This window comes from Haemaphysalis longicornis, unplaced genomic scaffold (genome assembly GCF_048455015.1).
Source record: "Haemaphysalis longicornis isolate Haplotype H1 unplaced genomic scaffold, Haemaphysalis longicornis Haplotype H1 scaffold_9, whole genome shotgun sequence".
Classification (NCBI taxonomy): Eukaryota; Metazoa; Arthropoda; class Arachnida; order Ixodida; family Ixodidae; genus Haemaphysalis; species Haemaphysalis longicornis.
Genome location: NW_027526460.1, coordinates 118,375,673 through 118,395,773, shown reverse-complemented (window position 1 = coordinate 118,395,773; position 20,101 = coordinate 118,375,673). Strand labels below are relative to the sequence as shown.

General features: G+C 43.4%; 1 protein-coding gene across 2 annotated transcripts in view; it reads right to left on the bottom strand.

Annotated features, from left to right (window-relative positions):
• The window catches only part of LOC144151828 (sodium-coupled monocarboxylate transporter 2-like), a 61,503-nt gene extending 48,243 nt beyond the window's left edge, over nt 1–13,260 (bottom strand). The window contains exons 1-3 of one of the 2 annotated variants that reach the window (XM_077682974.1): nt 13,073–13,260; nt 11,156–11,565; nt 9,348–9,413 (exon numbers count right to left, since the gene is read on the bottom strand). In XM_077682974.1, the coding sequence (XP_077539100.1) occupies nt 9,348–9,413; nt 11,156–11,497 (408 nt within the window). In that variant the 5' untranslated portion in view covers nt 11,498–11,565; nt 13,073–13,260. The remainder of the gene's footprint in view (nt 1–9,347; nt 9,414–11,155; nt 11,566–13,072) is intronic. The other variant, XM_077682973.1, reaches the window with a different exon arrangement.
• Nucleotides 13,261–20,101: the final 6,841 nt, after the last annotated feature.

Sequence of the window (20,101 nt, the reverse complement as noted above, 5' to 3'; positions counted from 1 at the left end):
CGGAGAGTGCTGCAGACTTCGCTTCAGCGTCTTGGGCTGCCCTACCAGCATCTCGAGAGCCTACTGTTCCCGACGGGCCCCGCCGGAACCCGCGGTGACGTCTTCCGCCACCTGCTCATCTACCTGGAGGCCGCCGGTCTCAACAAGCGCCTGTAGACGGCAGTCTGCCGTCCGCGCCATTGCTGCTGCTGCTTCGCTTAGCTTTAAGTAGAGGCTCCACGTTTTCTTTACCTAGCTTACCCATCTCTTTCACCACCTGTTTCCTCCTGTAATCTTTCATCCCCCTACTCCTCCTCCTCCCCACTGGGTTGTATGCAGGTGAGCCCCCAGCAGGGCTCAATAATATCCCCAGTGCATTTCCTTTCCTTTTCTCCTGAACCACTGTGTAGTAGCAGTAGTAGTAGTACTTCTTGGAATGCAAACAATGCTTTATTCACTGAGAAATATTTTACTTTAAGTTAAAATTTTTATTTTCCCGCTAAATCGTGCGTTTTCGGGGGTCTGCAATGACATCACAGCCCCGTGTTTACCGTTAGGGAACCTAGATGGCACCACCATACCGTGGCAAGCCTTTTTCTGCCTTTTGGTGTGTTTGTGAACGTATTTGTACCTGGGTTGTTCACGGAGACAATTGTTTTGTGAAACAATGCTCGCTCGACAAATACGATTACTGAAGACATCGTCGCTTGCGTCAATCGGCCAGTGTCGTCTGAAACAACCGCAAAGCCCCGCAGTCCTGTGCAGCGAAGCCAACCATAGGGCACGCAGTACCAACAGCAGTACGCATCGGTACTTCGATGTTTACGTGCTTTCGTAACTTCCACTGTTTGTCCCACCATTCTTGGGGCTTTAAGACGAATGTGCCCAAAACGTAAGCGTGAATAGCTCGTTAGGCAAGCTTATAAGCTCTGCCTAATTTGCGTTTGCTTTTGCCGCCCTCCGCCAATTGCAGAGCTGTCTGGTATGGCATCATAGGTTCTGTTGCGGAAAATGAGCTAGTGGGTCGCAAGGCCATTCCCTTTTTTCGTAATTATGTAGATTATTTGAGCGAATTTTCCGTTAAAAGTGGTGTCAGTATGATTCTAACGAGGCAGTCTTTTGAATGAACCAAACTTGTGTGTTCTCTTCATGGCTCCTTTAACGTGCGCCGACATCTCGTACACACAGGCGTTTTGCTTTTCGCCTCCACCAGAAAAGCGTGCGGCGCGGCCGGGAATCAAACCAGCGACCTCGTGTTCCGCAGCGCATCGAGTATCCAGAACAAATAACGGGTTGCTGGATTTCGGGGAATCGTTTTTGTGGTTCTGGATACCCAAGGTGACGCCCCACACAACTGTGGTCGAGATCACCAAGATGGCCACCAGGTTTCCCATAAGCGAAAAACATTTTGTGTTGGCTAAATGCGCCGTCAATTGTCATTGATGTTCAACGCGACCTTCGTGTAAAATTTCACAGTAAAAGAAGCGGAGGTTCCCTTTGGAAATTTTTCAAAGAGGCTTATTTATTCATGCTCTGCATAGTGTATGCGTTACAGAGTACATTTTACTAGCGCAAAAGACCGACCACCAGTGTGACAGAATCACAAGACGAACGCTAAAAATCAACTGAGTTTTTTACAAAATATGCGTACTAACAATGCCAACCGCGCACGCGCCAAAAAAAGGGGAGAGAGAAAAGGAACGCTTACTCATCAACACGTGTGCGGGTTAATCTTTGCTCCAGGAACTTCACTTCTTTAGTGGACAATGCCACAGAAGGGGTGCTTATACACGCGTCGCCTTCTTGATCAATACAAGATGCCTCGTAGATTTCACGTTCGCGTTGGGTGCGTGACCTTTGCAAGACCTGTGTCGGAGCGATGCCCTCTAAGTCTTTCATTCAGTCATCGCCCCGTCTGGCCAATATAACATTTACGGTAGGGCAGCGGAATGCGACAAACTACACCAGCACTGCATGAGACAAAGCGCATTGCATGCTTCTTCAACACTCAGGTGTTTTCGTTTCGCTGTTAACCTTGTGGCACATTTTCGCCAGCTTGCCCGGAGCCGAAAAGACAACGGGCACTTCGCATTTTCCCGCCACCTTTTGGAGGCGATGCGAGAGCTGATGGACGTAAGGAACCATCACTGGTTTCACTCCTTCGGACTGATCATTTCCCTCAGCAATGTGTCTGGCACCTTTTATTTCGGCGACAAGGCTTTCCCCCACAATGGCAGTGGTTTCTGGGGGAAACCTGCACTTTTTACTCGCTTGACCTCTGTCGTGACGCTAGTACCAACCTGGTGTTTACAGTACTTATCTAGCGCAAGGCGCAGACAGTGCTTTGCAGATTCTCCATTTTATAATTTCTGAATTAGCCGAATCTTGACTCAAATTTTTTTTTAGATCGGCGATTGTATTTCCCGCATACGTTTTCACCGTTCATGAAAATGCGTACGTGGAGGTACTGCAGACACCCGTTTTCTGGAATTTAGTACGTGAACTGAAGTCCCTCAGCATTTGCTGTAAAAACACCAAAAACACCGTGAACAACAGAGGCACTTACTAGAGTCTCGACCCCTTTTAAATCTGCCAAGGAGTCATCAGCATATCTAAAAACCGTGACAACAATTTCTGGGTCTAGGCACAGAGCAATACGCTTGTCGAAATAGGCTAAAACCAAGTTCTTTAAATTCGGTGCAATACAAGCATATTACGCATTCCTTCCCTCTGAACAGCGTAGTCATTACCAAAGTGAACCACAGTCGAAGAAATATAAAAACTGATGAATTGTAAAAAATTGCCAAATGACACCCCTACACAATTCTGGAAGGCCGCCCGCTCGAAGTCACCTATGCACTCTCTGACAGCACACGTAATTTCATTCTGAGGCACTGAATAAAAAATATCCTCAACGTACGCTGAAAACGCAAAAAACGATTACTCATTGAAGTGCTGCTCCCAAAAATGTTCCAAAACTTGCTGGGGGTTGCGCGCTAAAGACGGGTCATTGACTGGTAAATTGTTCAGATGGTTCTGGATAAATTTAGACAATGCTCTCTTCCACGAATACTTCTCGGCTACAATTGCTTGCAAAGACCTGTCGATTTTGTGCGTTTTTAGTGATCAATCCAAAAGATTGAGTCCAGGGGTGGTCTCTGACATCCATCACCTGTTGCATCGCCTCAAAAAGATGGCGGGAAAATTCGGAGTGCGAATTGTGTTTTCGGCTCCTCACAAGCTGGCGAAAATGTACCACGAAGTCAACAGCGAACCGAAAAGACCTGAGTGCTCGAAGAAGCACGCCACGCGCTTTGTGCCATGCAGTACTGGTGTAGTTTATCGCATTCCGCTGTCTTGACGTGAACGTTACAATGGCTAGATGGGGCGATGCCTGACTGAAAGATTTAGAGAGCATCGCTCGGCAGTATAGACTATAATGGGAGGGGGGCACTTAGCTCATCATTGTTGCAGGTGCAAATGGACTCAAGCATTCGAAAAAAACAGAGGTCTTGCACAGGTCACGCACCCAACGCGAATGGGAAACCTACGAGGCATATTGTATTGGCCAAGAATGCGTCGCCTGTATCAGCACCCCTTCTGTGGCATTGTCCACTAAAGAAGTAAGGTTCCCTAAGCAAAGATTAACCCGCACACGTGTTGATGAATAAGCGTTCCTTTTCTCTCTCCCCCCTTTTTTTTGGCGCGTGCGCCATTGGCATAATGTGTATGTGTATTTTGTAAAAAAATCGATTGATGTCTAGCGTTCGTCTTGTGATTTTCTTACTCTTGTGGTCCGTCTTTCCTGCGAGTTAAATGTTCCCAGTGTCGTCTAACCAAATAGCCCAGCTATCCGCCATCAATAAGTGTGTGCGCTGTCTGCTTGTCGTGTTTCAGCTTCAAAACATAAATACTTTGCACTCAGTTAGGCTACCTTTTGTCAGTTTTTGAACCCAGGAGGGCTCCAACTTCAACATCGGGTGGGGATATTAGGTTTGATGATTAACTTCCTCATGATCCATTACGCCGGCGCGGACACACCCCGCTAGTGTACAATTTACTCTCAACCTAAAGAAATGTGTAACAAGAGTTACACTTTGTTCTCGGTATTTGTTTTGAGAGGATGGATACTTCTTCACGTGTAGAAGGGTGCTAGAAAAGTGTCATCATAACAGAGCAATTGCACAGCGAAAGCAACATAAGAAAATTCCCCCGCATTTCCCCGAGGGGGAGAATGTGAAAGTGCGAATGCACGGTTGTCGGCCCGCTTTCGGCGCTTGCGCTCGGCCCCCGAGGCCCACCGCCTCGCCGCCTTCTCTTCCATCTCTTCCATCGGGTTTGTAGTATCACGTGTACACCACGCAGTTATCAAGCCGCTATAACGCCGCTGAGTCGCCAACGCACGCCGCTGACGACGTAGTTTGAATGCGTTAAAGATATAAGGCGCGTCACTAACACTGATATCAGCGTCGCGTCCGTGGCTTGGTCGGTAGAGCGTCGCGCTGCGGCCGCATAGTCCTCGGATCGAAACCTGGCGCCGGATGCTGTTTCTTTTTTAAATATAGAGGAGCACTGCGGACGCCGCCGCCGCCGCCGCCGCCGGCGGTGGATGGTTTGGGGTCGCCTATAAAGTGCATTCGCACTTAATATATGCGCTGCTTGCAGAATGTTGCAGAACACGTGGTTCGAGGGGCCGTGCCGTGTCAATGGAGTCATATTTTTGACAGCACTGAACGATAAATTCTCCTATTATTGGTCGTTGTTCGCAATGTCCTGAACGGGCTGTAGTTGTTGAAGCGGCCTTGTGAAACCAGTTTTGAAAACACCTGCGGTTACCTGTTGCTCTTCCAGAGAACAGCGACACAGGAGCGAGAGGCAACTCTGACGCTCTCATTTTCCCCGATTTTCCTGTTTGTGAAACTTGCCTGAGAAAGGGTCCATGCGCAGTAGAAAGTTCGTGCGGTACCGGCTGTTCGATGGTCCTCAACTACGCTTGTCAAGCTTTAAGTCTAACCTTGTCAAATGGTACTCATGCGTGTCTAGACATACAATCAATATTCAGAATGTTGCGATGTATAAAGGCTCAATTTGGAGGTTTCTTTAGGTTAGAGCTAAATATAGTTAGACCTCGCGTCGCGCTTTGAGATTGGAGGTTTTAAACAGGTACCCATTAAAAACTGCTGCTTGCATTTCTATCTGTAGGTAGCGGTTCATGTATTAAAGTCTAAGCGTGAAACGTTATTCCTAGACTCCAGAGCATCGGCTCATAGCAGAAAAGTTGCTGATTTTAAGTTAGAAGTAACACATGCCCACAAAAATGCGCATACCTGCAATGTGTATTGGACAACGCTTGATAAGAAGAAATGTAAACTGCCGGAGCCAGCCTTGCTGGCTGCGGCATGCATAAGCACCAAGAAAATTTATAATAAACAAAATAGTCATTTTCGTTTAGGGCAAGCTGCAGAAAAGTCGAAAATAGCAAAATTTTCCCCTTCTGGGAGTCCTCTATGGCTGTTCTCAAGTCTTGAAAAGTGTAAATACAGACGAATACATACCCGCAATGACGTATTGTAAACAATAAGAAGTAACGTACCTGACTTTCGCAGGTCGTTTATAGTTTGTACAGTCAAATCGCCCATTGAAAGCCTTTATAAAAAATTGTCCGCGTATCTGCTCCTTTCTTTGCAAATTCCGTCAAAAGACGATAGTCATAATCGGCTTTTGCGAAGTAAATGCCTCCCTTCGCTTTCCCGCTCACCTCTCATGTTGTTCCTCTTGCGTCGCGCTCCTCCCAAGGTAAAGACGCCAAAGGTTTGCTTAAACTATTTTAAATTTCCCGCGTTCCACTGCTCCAAACCAGGTGCCTCGATGCGAACGCTGCCGTACGGCGAAGACGCGCGTTAATCGAGGCGCCCTACTTCAACGTTTATAGAACCGCGTTTCCCTACTCCACGTGCGTTGGAAGCAGAACGTGGAACCTATCTAGTGGAACCTTGCGTAACTGTTGCCGGTTGATTTCTTAAAATGGCGCCAGAAGCATTACTGGCGCGGGCGACAGCAGGCGATGGCGAAGTGACTTCTTTTTCTGCAGTTGATGAAGTATTTAATTTCGCAAAAGTCAAGTATGTTTGATTTTTTATAAAGGAACACTGCAAATATCACTTCTGTATTGATTTGTTGGTTCATATTTGCGCAATGTCTTGTTCTTCAACAATGTTGACAAGTATGAACATTACACCGGACATAGACGAGTATATTTAGCTGTGACTATATAAGACTATTGCGCAAGCATTGTTTTGCTTTGGCCGGGTGGCTGAATCGAGCCACAAACAGACAGACCAAAATTTCTGGGTTTAAGTAGCCCGAGAAAGACTATCGTCTTTAAAACAGCTGATAGTTAAAAGCTTCTAGGAACGTACAGACGAGTGCTTCGTGGGCCGTCTTTCTGTTCACCTGCAGTAGTGAAGGTTCTGAACTCCTCGCTCTCGCTAATTGATCAGTCGTATGGAGTGTGTAAGAAAGAGGGCCGGAAAAACGGCGATGCAGAAAAAGAGTACATAGGATTGCGCACTGCTAGTAAATCGGAGCCATGTGGACTGAGCTTCGCTGGTCAGCTCCATCCGAAGCTCTGTCGGAACGCGCGCCATCAACTGGTGCCCGCCGTTTGCCCCTGTCAGTAACTTCTCCTATCAAGGCGGCTGGCTCGGCACGTGGCCTACCCATCTCTCACCCTGCGCCCCGACGCCATTTCCGTTCCTTTCCTTTTTCGGCGCGCCATACCCATCTTCCCCTTTGATTTTTTGTAACGGAGTATTTTCTCTACCTCGGAACGCACGGGCTTAGAGCATAGGCATCTAAGGCGTGTGCATTAAAATTTCGACGCTCTCGGGCGTAACCCACAATAATGTGTTTATAACAGGTTGTTGTATTGTTTTCGCATTAAACAAGTCAGCGCCCAAATGAAAGGTAGGCCAAAGGACACATCATGATTTCGCACTAAATGCAAAGTTATCTCAAGTGCCTGTCAGCGGGTTTTGCAGTGTCTAATCGGTGTCTTCGGTGAACGTAGCTGTAGTTGAAAAAGGTAACACTCGGCATTGTTCTCGCTTCATCCTTGCGTAAGGTCTGAACGCAAACTTCGCTGCACTTCTGCAGGCAGTGACGTTATATGTGAAGCCTTTTCACATTTACATGCCTTCGCATACGAAAAATTAAGCCTTGATAAGGGTAATGTGTGTGCTGAAATTAATTACAGCAATTACAGTGTAACTGGCTGCTGTCTTTCGGGGCCTTACAGAGTCTTTGTGAACATAAATATTGAGAATAAAGCCTCTACTGAAAGAGGTTGCACTTAAGCTTTTGGCAGCTGGGCGTTACTGAGCAACATCCCCCTAATAAAGCGCCTTTGCGAAATTGCCATCAAACATACCATTGTACAATTTTTACAAGCAGTAATGTATGCTGCTTTGGGATAATATTATGTTGTTAGGGCAACCAAACTGTGTATTCAAGGCCATTGGGGAAGCATTAAAAACACGTGCGTGTGAACATGTTGAAGAATTGAAGTTTTAACGCATGATATCTCGCCTGCTTATATTATACCAACATGTGAAGGATACATGCTTCTCCACACATTTCGAAGGATAGCTATTAAGATGTTGCGGAAATCGGGGAAACTCCCATAATCCATTGTCTGCATGCCGCTGCTCGCAAGGTGGCGACGCCTGCAATTACGGGGAGGCGTCCACAGCATCGATTGACTCCACGGCAGTGACATGTTTTCTGCTTTTTGAGGGGCTCCTTTCCTGCTGTGGCGGCCGTGTCGAGTTTTAGTTTTTTAGTTTTGTTATTCGACGTCTTCGGACAGGGCTTTTACCAGACGTTTTTGCAACAAATATTTTGGAAGAACAAGACTGTTTTTCAAAGTTCGAATGGCATATTTTGTTTTTATGCTGGCTATTTTAGAGACACGTATGTGACGTTGGCGGTTTTAGGCTAAACAAAAAACCATTGAAAAAAAAATTGTCTCAACTCCATGCAATGAATGGTGCATTTACTGAAGGGTATGTTGCCGTAGTCGGAGCACGTGTAACATCTGGAACCTTACAGCTGATGGCTTTTTCATTGCGCAAATGGGAAACAATCTTCGACGCTTGAGAGTATTAAGTTATGTATATGTAATACGTTTTGATCGGTCCAGAACGCTAGAGGGGCAGCTAAACGCAAACGACACGCATACTAGACATAGGGATGTTTTTTGGCGGTCACTGGTGTGTTTGTAAGGACACATGCATTGCGAAGGAAAACGGCTGCTCTGCAGGTGTGCTGAGCAGCAAAAGGCGTAAGGTGTTGTGGACGAAGGCCGTTAACTGTGAATAAAAATGTTTCTTTGGTGATGCGCTGTAATGTACCGAACAAAAAGCCCCACCGCAGCTCAAAGTTGCACAATTGAATGCATCCGTGGCCGACTGGGAATTGCCTTCTTGTAATCACCACTAACGGCGATTACATTGAGGTACTTAGTTTTTTTGCAGCTCAAATGGTTTTTTAACCTGAGAGCAGCGACAACCCTTCAGATACTCCGAGTTAGCACAGTTGCTGACTACCATGGGGCAAAAAGGACGAACTCGCCTAATTTGTCCCCGAAAAAAAAACTGCGTCCTGTAGAAGGTACGTGTAAGAATAAAAAACTACCGCAGAAGTTTAGCGCATAAAACTCTTGAAACTTGCAAATGCGACCACAGTTGCTCACTAATAGTTTTCAATAAATGCTTCGTACAAACGGTACAAAAACAATGTATCTGTGATAAATTGCATTGCGGTTGGAGCGAACCACTATGCTTCTGTAGTCTGCTATGCTGTGCTGGTGTACTGGTGTAAAACTGTGCTGGTGCTGGGCTGGTGTGCTGAGCTGCAGGTGTTCTCACCACGTTCGAAAATTTCTGCTTTTTGTTCTAATATAATGCTACCATACCTTACATCAATCATGCCGCAATCATATCGAAGTTTAAAAAAAATATGTAAAATTTTACCAATCTTTTAATGACACCTATGGTTTTCGCTAGTATTTGATTACAAAAAATGTTACCACAATTTTTATATTGTGGCTATCCATAACAGACAAAGGTAAGGCACTTGAATACTTCGTAACTGCTTTTTTTCTTTTTCGAGGTATGGGTACCAGATTAGTAAAGGATCACTGCCTAAATAGTTTGGTCCACTTGTAGTACAATACCATTTATAATATATCGAAATGGAGATATTTTCTTGAATATTCAAACAACTGGCGCTTTTATACAAAGGTAACTACAAGAGTATCGAATTTTCATCGCTCACATATATGTGTCAAACAAATGGAGTTTACTTACAGTTAGGAAAATGTAGATAGAACATGCCGTTAAAGAAATAGCATTGTTGAAGCGGAGCCGGAGGTACTGTAAGTTTGACAGGAAAAAGGAACAAGATTAAATGAGATTCTTTTTATTCATTAAGATAAATTTTTCAAAAAAAGATCTCTTTAGCATTATGTAGAAATGATCGCTGAAAAACGTTGATTCAAAAATACATTTTTTTTAAATAAATGCCGATGCTAGCGCTTTTTTTGTCTACGTACCCGTGCAATACATTCCACAGGTGAGGAAGTGGTGGGTCAGCAACATACTTTCATAGTCCGGCACACAAAAAACAGCAAAGAGAGTACAAAACTGTTTATCATAGAAACCACTACGCCGCATTCACTATGTCCGAAAACCACGCATTAAGGCACGAGTCACGCGGGCCGTTTAGAACACCGCACAATCATTGGAGGCGGAGGGCCCAACCGCCCCTGAAGTGCATGATATGTGCTACGCGCGACTGAATCGAGCCCCTTTTCTGACAAGAAGACTTTATTCGAGAGCCAGTGAATTCATTTTTAGGAAATTTAGCACGTCGAAAAACGGTTCATGTACTAGTCACTAACAGGTGTCATAGAATAACATTTCTTTCAAAAACCTTTTGGGGAAGCCAATGAAGTTTGTACACTGAGATTTGTCGAGAAGAATAAACACTTAATGGTAAAACATTCCTGAGTGTCTTGTTCATCCGCTACTAGTAATAACTTTGAAGCTTAATCAAATCACCAACCGTCTAAAGATGACAGAATATTGAAGAAAAGGCACCTTAAGATTCGCTATTCACGACTTGATTGCCTTATTTGCGGGATGATTTTTTGACACTACCTCCAACCCATTATTCTCAGGTGTCCCCTTCGTCAAGGGCAGCTAAATGTGGAATTATTACTACAGATAAGAAATTTCTTTCAAGTTTCTATAAATACCTACGTCTGGCTAAAAGACTAACGTGTAATTAACAGGTTTGGCGGGTGTTTTCTAGGTACCCTGAAATGGTGCTAATGGTTGCTCGCGGATCCTATATAAGAGTCAGATTTGCTATGCGTCCCTGGAGAGAGTCTGAGGAAAATATTTCCCTGCGGCTGAGCATTCTCAATGTTTAAAAACATCTTTCACAGGCCATTTTATTAGTCAAATAGAAATTGCTTCTTCGCGCTTGGAGTTTGAAAGATCAGCGGTATATATTTTGCTTTTATATCTAATTTATTAGTGGGTGACGCAAACAAATGCTCAAAGATATCATGGCTCAACAATCGCAGGTTTGGGAACAAGAAAGTGAGGACGTCAGTTTGAAAGGGTGGTTTGACTTCGAAACAGGGAAAAATGATTATGACATATAAAATTTCGCGTAAAACTAAAGCAAGCACGGGTATGATACATAAGATAACCCTTGGCTATCACCCTCCTATGTCAGCCTGGGAACACGCATAGAGTCCAGGTGCAAGCTTAGGTAGGCCTTCAGTTCTCTATCGGATAATGGGACGCTGTTGTAGGAGTGGGGTGGGTTTACACTCACGAAAGGATATTACAGTGTATCTACGGACGTTACATTGAAAGCCTACAAAAAGACGTACAATACCAACTGTTGTCAGCGTACTGGAGAAAACACCCCAAACACGAGCTATCACATGAGCTGTTCTCAATGTTGTAAAAATGGGATCCTAGGCTTTAGCTATAATATTATTGATTGTTGATGATTCCTAGGGGTCTATCACAAGTATGCTCAGTCTGTGAGTTATTAAGCCTTGGAATACAAAAACACGACAAAAATTAACCGTTCTCACCTCAAATATTGATGTGACGCCAAGCTTGTATATTAAAGGAACGACCACCTGTGTAGCCAAGGGTAAGCATACCAAAATCGGCACCCAGCTCCAAGTCACGTGCATTCCGTAGGCGTAGTGGTGGGCTGGAAATCCGATGAGCCCGGTCGAAGACAGCAGGGATGCCACAGAAGAGGCCGCCAATGGCAAGACCCTCAATGCTCGGCTGCCCAGGAACACTTCCACTTCCTTCGACACGATTGTGGTGCCAAGCGGCGCTCTCCGGAAAGAGAAGTACAGTCCAAAAAGCAAGTTGGCGACGACTACAGTTCCAAAAGCCGCGTACTCAATGACCTTCACCATCGTCAATGGCAGGGTGTTGGCGACCGTGATCTGGAAGTTTCTTACAAGCCCTGTATACAACAGTCTCGCTGGAAAGGAAAAAAAAAAAAAAAAACAAATATTCATATACAATAAATGCACTTTACTAAGTGCCTAAATTGTACACAAGACTTGAGAACTGTGCAGTTCAGGTTGAGGCTCTGCGTACAGTGAACGCATGGAGACTACCCTGGTTAAAGTTTTGAGAGAATAGCGGTTAAAAACGTCTGGTAAATGCGAAAAGATCAACCTGGAAATTGTGAGTGAATTAGAAAGAAAATATTGTGTCAATAATTTGGTAGACGTGGCCTTCAAAAACCGATTCACGCGCACGAATCTCCAAAAGCGGCTTTTTAAACAACAGAAAATAAGTGTAATTGAAATATTTAAATTTGTTGCTTAAACCATCAGTGGTAGCCAAAGTGGTCAAACATAAAAACAGAGTTATCTCTGTGTTAGCTACAGAGTTGCATTGAAGTGGTAACATTTGAAAAAGTACGAGCCCCGCGAACGGCAGGTGCGTTTCCTTGTGGTAGTTTTCATCAGCAGCTGTCAATCACAGAAGCATGCTCCTGTGATAAGTGAAGGAGCTGACACAAAAGCGGCTTATGAGTTACCAGTGCTTCATCAATTTTCCTTGAGGAGAAGAGAGGGATACCTTTAATGATGAAGAGAAGTCAGCCTGGCAGCGAGCATATCTACCTATCTAATATAAACACATGATGGGTGAAAATGAGAGAAGGAAGCGAAGATACAAAAACTCACATAAACACTAACAAACGCAAATAGGCACACAAAAACCGACAAACGCAGAAACACACACACAGCATACGCACAGTAGTAAAGTTAAAGCAAACATGCACAGGGTTTTGTTCAGGCCGGATTCATGGAGAACTGACACCAAAGCCCTTGTACTCTTGTTGCCGCGGCAGTGGAGTGCCATGAACCGATGACGTCGTAAAGTTTCAGCGGTGAATCGGCACGGAGTCCCAAGTTTATTTTCAAGGTTTGCCATGGGGTGTCACAGCACGGACACACATTCTATGTCCTCACGAACAGTTCAAGCGTGAGAGTATCTTAATCTTAGTTTTTGGGAGTTTGGGTTAAATTTGTGCGATTAATATTAGACCAAAATGGCCTTTTGAAATAAACTTCTTATTTGACTTCGAGGCCATTTCTAGAAAAATATAAATGGTAACTTTCGTGTTTATATTTGGCGGTTTAACATGCGTCTGAACAAAGTTGCGGGAAAACCGGTGGACCTCGCTGCTAGAAGTCTTGCTTTCTGTGAAACAAGCTAAATCTTTCAAGCCGTGCTGATGTATGGGAAATCGGAACTTTTGCAGTGGAAACAGGCACTTTTGTTGCCCTTGGGAACGTTACGATTTGAAAGTATCGCGTGTTTGAGGAAATAAGCGTCTTCAGCAGCAGCGATCACATGGGAAATAGATATAATTCATCGAGTGTCAGGTTTGGGCGCTACGTCACCGAAAAACGTGTCTAGTGAAAGTCGTCATCGCAGATATAACAACTATAAGTAAAAAATGGTATGCTTACGCCTAGTTTGTGTGGCTCTCGTTCCGTGAAGCTTAACGCAGCATGACCTGAAGGTAAGCAGAAGTAATCGCGTGGGGCTGGCCCAGAGACGTGCACAGATTTAGACAGTTCCGCTTCTCTAAGCAGCTGCGTAACAAGTGCGCCCAGCAGCGCACTTGGTATACATAAGAGCACATGATGCGCGCCTACATTGGGCCAAAATAATCCTGTTCCTGCAACTGGAATGTTGGCTTGGTAACAGCCGAGAACCGCCATTCCGTGTTAACAAGTCGCATCCCTCAATGCCAGCTGCATTTGTTATTCTACTGCAGCTGAAATTGAACACAGAAGCTGGTGGCCGTTTCCGGCTATATTTCGCTCATTGTGCACCGAAAACGCGGAAAAGTGGGATTATTTTGTGGAAGCCTATTTTAACAAGAAACCCCTCGAGCATTGATTGATATAAAAACGCGACTAGTACTTTTTTTCGTGACATGTTTAGGTTCGAAAGCCAAAAGTCAGAACCAGGGGCCAATAGTGTGTTTTCGAGCCTCGTCTGTTTTTGAAAAACTCACCTGCTTTACTGTAACGTTCGGTTTAGTGTTCCCAGTATCCGACTGGCCTTCAAAACACCAGCTGTTTTGTGCATGCCAAAATAAACAGCGCAGTGCTCCACTTCAAGCGAGCGATGGCGAATCCCGGAGCACAATTACCGCACTGCGTCTTTACCTGTATATACGGGTCAGCACTAGCCCCTGCGCAAGTGGTTCTGCATCATCTTTGTACATAATCATCATCAGCGTGCGCTTGGGGTTCTCTCGGTGGGCTAGATTGTTACAATAAACGCCGTTCCGGAGCCGCGTCTCTCAAGATGTATATATATATATATATATATATATATATATATATATATATATATATATATATATATATATATATATATATGTATATATAAGTTTATATATATATATATAGCAAGTATATATATATATATATGTATATATATATATATATATATATATATATATATATATATATATATATATATATAGCAAGGAAAGCAAGTTCTCTTTGCTGAAACGTAGGCCACAATCGTGCTTTTACCTTGTTCGAAGTTTTTCTTCTCTTATATATATGTATATATATATATATATATATATAGCATAAGTAAAGAGTCGGATACACAGCAAGAACAATAACAAACAAGGTTTACTTACGTAGCGGCAACGGGACTTGCCTTCATCAGAGTAAAGTTACATGACGCAAAATCATGTACCTGTACAGTCTCCTGTACAGTCTCCTGTACAGAAAGAACGGCTCTTCACAGGCGAATAAAACGCCATGTTGTGTTCGCGTGCGTGTGTGTGCGCTTTGTATGAACCTGTTTTGTTGTTGACGGTTTTGTAATGGGGATGAGGCAGCATTCGCTTTTGGTTGCCAACAAGCCCGATAATGAAGAGGCCGAAGCCCGTGGTCGGGGATATTTTTCCGATGCGTCTTCCTACACGCTTGGCCAGGGGTTCTACATGGACCATGAAAATAACCCTACCTTGCCATATTTGAAAGATCTGCCTTTGGCGGCTCGTTAAACTCCATTAGGGCCGCAAGGACGTTGTTTTCATAAAACGTGATGAGAAGTGATTTCCTAGTAGTGAAAGTAATGTGAAAGTAGGCCCCAGTAAAGTGGGAAAGCACTGGATTCACGCTGATTTGTTTGAAAAAAATGAGGTATAACTTGTACGATTCATTCGTAAAAACTGGCGATTTAAATTATTTCGAATCATCAAAAATGAAAAAATTAAATAAAGGCTGCGATAAAAATACAGAAAATGCAATATAATGAAAACACATTTTCAAAAATTAGTAATGACCAAAAAAAGCATTGGATGAGGTGAAAAAAGCTGACTTCAAAGAAGCATAGTAGCCCTACGCTTATTTTAGGAACACCCACCCCAGTGTTGACAGGTGACACTGCTGCTTCAGCGATGAACAAATATTTTGTGAATAGCGTTAATTACGATGAGACATCTCTTGCTGATGTCGATGCACAAGGACAGAACTTGAACGAGTTTGCGGTTATTAAGTCAGTGGCCCTAACGCCTGTCATGGCGTCTGAAATTGAAACAAGCATCAACAATATAAGAAGTAATGTTGTCGCCCGTTTGGATGAGATAAAATCAATCCCTATTAAATTTGTGTCTGACATCCTATCTCCAATTTCAACCCTCATCATATATGTAACATTTGCAACTTGAATTCTCTTTGACGGTCTTAAAATAGCCATTGTATCTCCCGTCCATAAAAGCTGTAACGTTAATAAATGGTCAAAATATTGACTATTTCTGTCCACCCTGTATTATCGACAGTATTTCAGGGTGGCGTAAAAAGCAGAAAATAGAATGCTTTCAATAAATGCAGTGTAATACGCAATATTCCGTATGGGCTTGAGAAATGGAAATCAAAGGAACAACCGGTGCTGATATCAAACACGGCATTATTCATTATTTTGTGAACAGATTGTACCATTTAGGGCTAACTGTTGACCTGTGCAAATCAATGGCTGATGTGCGCCAGGATGTTCTCTTGAATCTATCCTATAAAATGAAGTGCCCGGCTGACTGACTGACTGACTCATCAACGCCCAGCGAAAACTGCTACAGCAAGAGACTTGAAATTTCGGGAGTACATTTGCGACACGGTGCAGAGGCTCACTAAGAGGAGACTTTTGGAAATTGTACTCCTAACCGAGGGAAAGAAAAAAATTGTGTTTCTTTAAATTTGTGAATACCTCCTTCACCCGGTCACATTTTCCAGCGTTTTTTGCTGATATACGTAGCACTTAAGAATATCTAAAAAGTGGTTGTTAGATTTCGCAGTAACCAGCCTTATCGAGGTGATTCAGCACTTCCGAAAAAAATTTGGATTTTCTGAAGATTCTCAAAAACATCTTTCACCGATTCCTTCATCCAACTGATTTTTGCAAGGATATGTTACTCATACAATATACAAACAACTATTTTTAACGATTTCACCCTGCGACGCCGCTAAAGGGGCCAATTATTTTTTACAAATCACACGGCTGACGAGCCAAAAAGGCCTAACAGGTGATGTACTCGACTAGCCGAACTGCTCTTTCAAACGGTATGAGATTCCATGAGCACATCGTGATTACGGTGTTGGAGATCAATATTGCTGAAAATTTTAAAACATTTTACCTTGGGGATAGTGAAAAGCGGTAAAATTGTTTTTAAGATATTTTTTTTATCACACGCCATTTAAGATATTACTGGTTTTTGTTGAGACAGGTAACCTACTCAGGTATCTAAACACGGTTCGACAACATTTTTCTACGACACCCACCCAAAAGAAGCAAGCAGGATTTCGGGAAAACACTGTGTTTTTACACATTCGTCAATAACCACACAGCCAATTGATATATCCCATTCGTTTTTGCTTGCAAATGCTGCCCATCTAATTGCCAAAAAAATCTATCTCAAGATTTTTTCATAACGTGCGGATAAAAGGGCAAGCGAGGTTTTTTTTTAATTTAAACGCCTATAGACTTAGAATTAAGTTGAATTTTCCCGACTTCACACAGTGCTAGTCATCTGTGCGCACTTTCTGCACCCACGCGCATCGCATATTAGCCTTGTCATCTATACCTATAAACTGAAGTGCCCGACTGACTGATTGACTGACTGACTCATGAATGCCCAGCGAGAACTGCTACAACTAGAGACTTGAAATTTCGGAAGTACATTTGCGACATGGCTTAAAGGCTCACCAATGGGGAACTTTTGGATACTGTACTCCTAACCAAGGAAAAGGGGGAATTTGTGTTTTCCTAAATTAATGATTAGCTCCATTACCCGTTCACATTTTTAAGCATTTTTTGCGGGTCTATGTAGACCTTAAAAATATCTAGAAAGTGGTTTGCGGATTTCGCCCTAACCAACACTGTCCTGGTAATATTGCGTTACGAGAAAAATTGCTGTTCTGAAAGATTCTCAAAGAAATCTTTAACCGATTCATTAATCCAAGGGATTCTTACTACGATGTTAGTCATACAAGTGCTGAGAACCACTTTTACGGTTTTCGCCATGCGACGTTTGTAAAGGGGCCCAATTATTTTTTACAAATCACATGGCTGACAAACCAAAAAGGCCTAACAGGTGATGCCCACGCCTAGCGAAACTGCTCGTTCAAACGGCTTGAGATTTTATGAGCACATTGTGATTACGGTGTTGGAGGTCAATATTGCCTAAATTAAAAATTCCACCATGGGGATAGTGAAAAGCGGTAACAATGTTTTTCAGATATTATTTTTTTATCGCACGCCATTTAAGATATTGGACTGGTTTTTGTTGATATCGGTACCTTACTCAAGTATCTAAACACTGTTCGACAACATTTTTCTGCGACACCCACCCAATAGAGGCAAGCAGGATTTCAGGAAAACACTGTTTTTACACATTCGTCGATAACCACACAGCCAATAGACCCGCCGCGGTGGCTCAGTGGCTAAGGCGTTGCTGCTGAGCACGAGGTCGCGGGTTCGATTCCCGGCCGCGGCGGCCGCTTTTCTGATGGAGGCGAAAAGCAAAAACGCCCGTGTGTACGAGATTTCGGCGCACGTTAAAGATCCCTAGGTGGTCAAAACTAATCCGGAGCCCTCCACTACGGCGCGCCTCATCGCCTGCGTTGCGTCGGCGCGTTAAACCCTACAATCTATCTATCTATCACACAGCCAATAGATATATCCCATTCGTTTTTGCTTGCAAAGACTGCCAATCTTATTGCCCAAAAAGCAATTTCATGATTTTGTCCTAGCATTCGGATAAAAAAACAAGCGGAGTTTTCTCATTTACATCCCTCTGGACGTGGAGGTCAGTTGGATTTTCCCGCGGTCGCATAGCGCTCGCCATGTGTTGGCACATTCTGCAACCACGCGCCTACTGCAGGAGCTGTGTCATTTATCTCAAATCTAAAAGAGTAGACGGACCAGCAAAAAACGCAGAGGTTAGCGCTCGCCATCTGTTGGGAGTTCCTGCAACTCCGCGCCTCCCCTAGGGAGACCATGCTACTTATCGTAAAACTCTACCGATGACGGCGATGAGCACCATTCATATCTGCTGAGATAGCACTTTCCATGAGGCAGAATAACCCTCACGCAGTCCGCCTCGATCGTGTGTTCCCAGCGCAATCTCCAGTCAAATTCTTGTTTGGTTTACAACGTGGCACTCTTCCTAATATCATATTAAGAGTGCAAGCAAAACAACCTTCCCCTTCTTCGATCCACTCTTCCCACCCAGGAACTGTGGGAGCACCTGGGTACTAACAGCGATCTGGATGTCCAGAGAATTCTTCCTCCAAAGCGAAGGATGCCCGGTCACCCCATGGATTTCTAAATTTGGGAACCTCTCCCACTTCACCGACTCAATAAAACGGTTTTCACTCACTGACTCACTCGCTCGAGCGCACCATCTTGGTGCAATTTGTTTAGCGAGAGTTGCAGTGAAACCCGAGTGCCATTCGTTTCAAATTACCCCGATGCTCCTGCGGTTGGCGCCCATGAATTGACAGCAGGCAGAAGTTCCTAAGTGTGCACCACTTTACGATGAACTAGCCAAATATGAAAACTAACAAATAAATGAAGACGTGTTATATCCATTAGTGTCATTAATATAATGGTCCACCCTGGCACCACCGGGTACTAGCGCTAGTAAGTAAATCACATAAATATGGGGTTCGAGGTGTTTTAAAACTAATGGAAAGCCAATTAGCTAACCGCTAACAATTCGTTAAAGTGAACCAAGCATCGTCATCAATGTTAGGCATGCGAAATGGTACCTCAGGGATCCATACTTCGGCCGTAGCTGTTTATTGTCTACAATAACGATCTGTGCCATATTCCTGACTCCCCTAAATATATCAGGCATGCCGATGACATCAGTACATTTTTTACAGCATCTTCGCTTTCCCATGTGCAACATATTCAATGCTTATCTCAAACCGTTATTTGTATGGCTTCACATGAATGAGTTAAAACTGAACGTGATAAGAACAAATACAGTATCTTTGTACTTATTAGTGAATCATTGGATAAAAATGTTGATGTTGTTTTGCTCGGAGCTAAGCTTGATCGTGCAAAAACGGAAAAATTCTGAGACGTGTGGTTCCAAGAAAAGGTCTGTTTGAACACACATGTTGATAAGCTAGCTGTACAGCTGAGTAAATTGATTGGTTGCTTATAAAATTGTCACTACTTATTCCGTTATGGTTCAAGTACGTTTTGTATTACACGCTTCTCTAGCCTAAGTTAAATTATTGCGTGTCAATTTGGGGAACCACGACCTGCAGAAACTGAAACAGACGAACTGTACTGCAGAAAAAGATTTTAGGACTGTTTGAAGGAGATACTGGCCCGCCTAGACTATTGCATACTAGCCCATTGTTTACAAAACACGATTTATTGCGTGCAAACCAAATTTACCATCTCAAGTTATCAGACTACATTATTAGCAACAAATTACAAGTCAGCAACAATAGTGGCGAAAGTCCTCATTATACTTTCCGTAAACTGCAAAAAAAGGTTCCAATCAATAGAACTATGGTAAGCAGTACGTTGACTACAAAGTTTCCACCCTTCTAAAGAAAGTCGGTCACCTCATGAACTTTAGTAATAGTGCAAGATCTTAAAAGAACACTACTTATAAAACATGACATAGGATTGTTAGAATATTTCAGACTGCGTATCTGTAAACAGCGGGCTGGGATCGGTCTTTTTATTTCTGAGCTGCTTCACTATCGGGCAAAATTTGTATTTTTTTCTTTCATGTACCATGATTACATTGTTTGTTTGGTTTTAATTACAGCATGTACGCCTTTTAAAAAAAATGGTGTTTTTATACATGGGTGCCATACTGAAATAATATTTTGGTGTACATAAGGCGGTGTGCTGTGCAACGTTTGCGCAATGTGTTCTTTATATAAATGCAGAGCCGAGGACGACTGCGGTCGAGAAAAAAACTCTGTCAAGCTTCTAGCCTT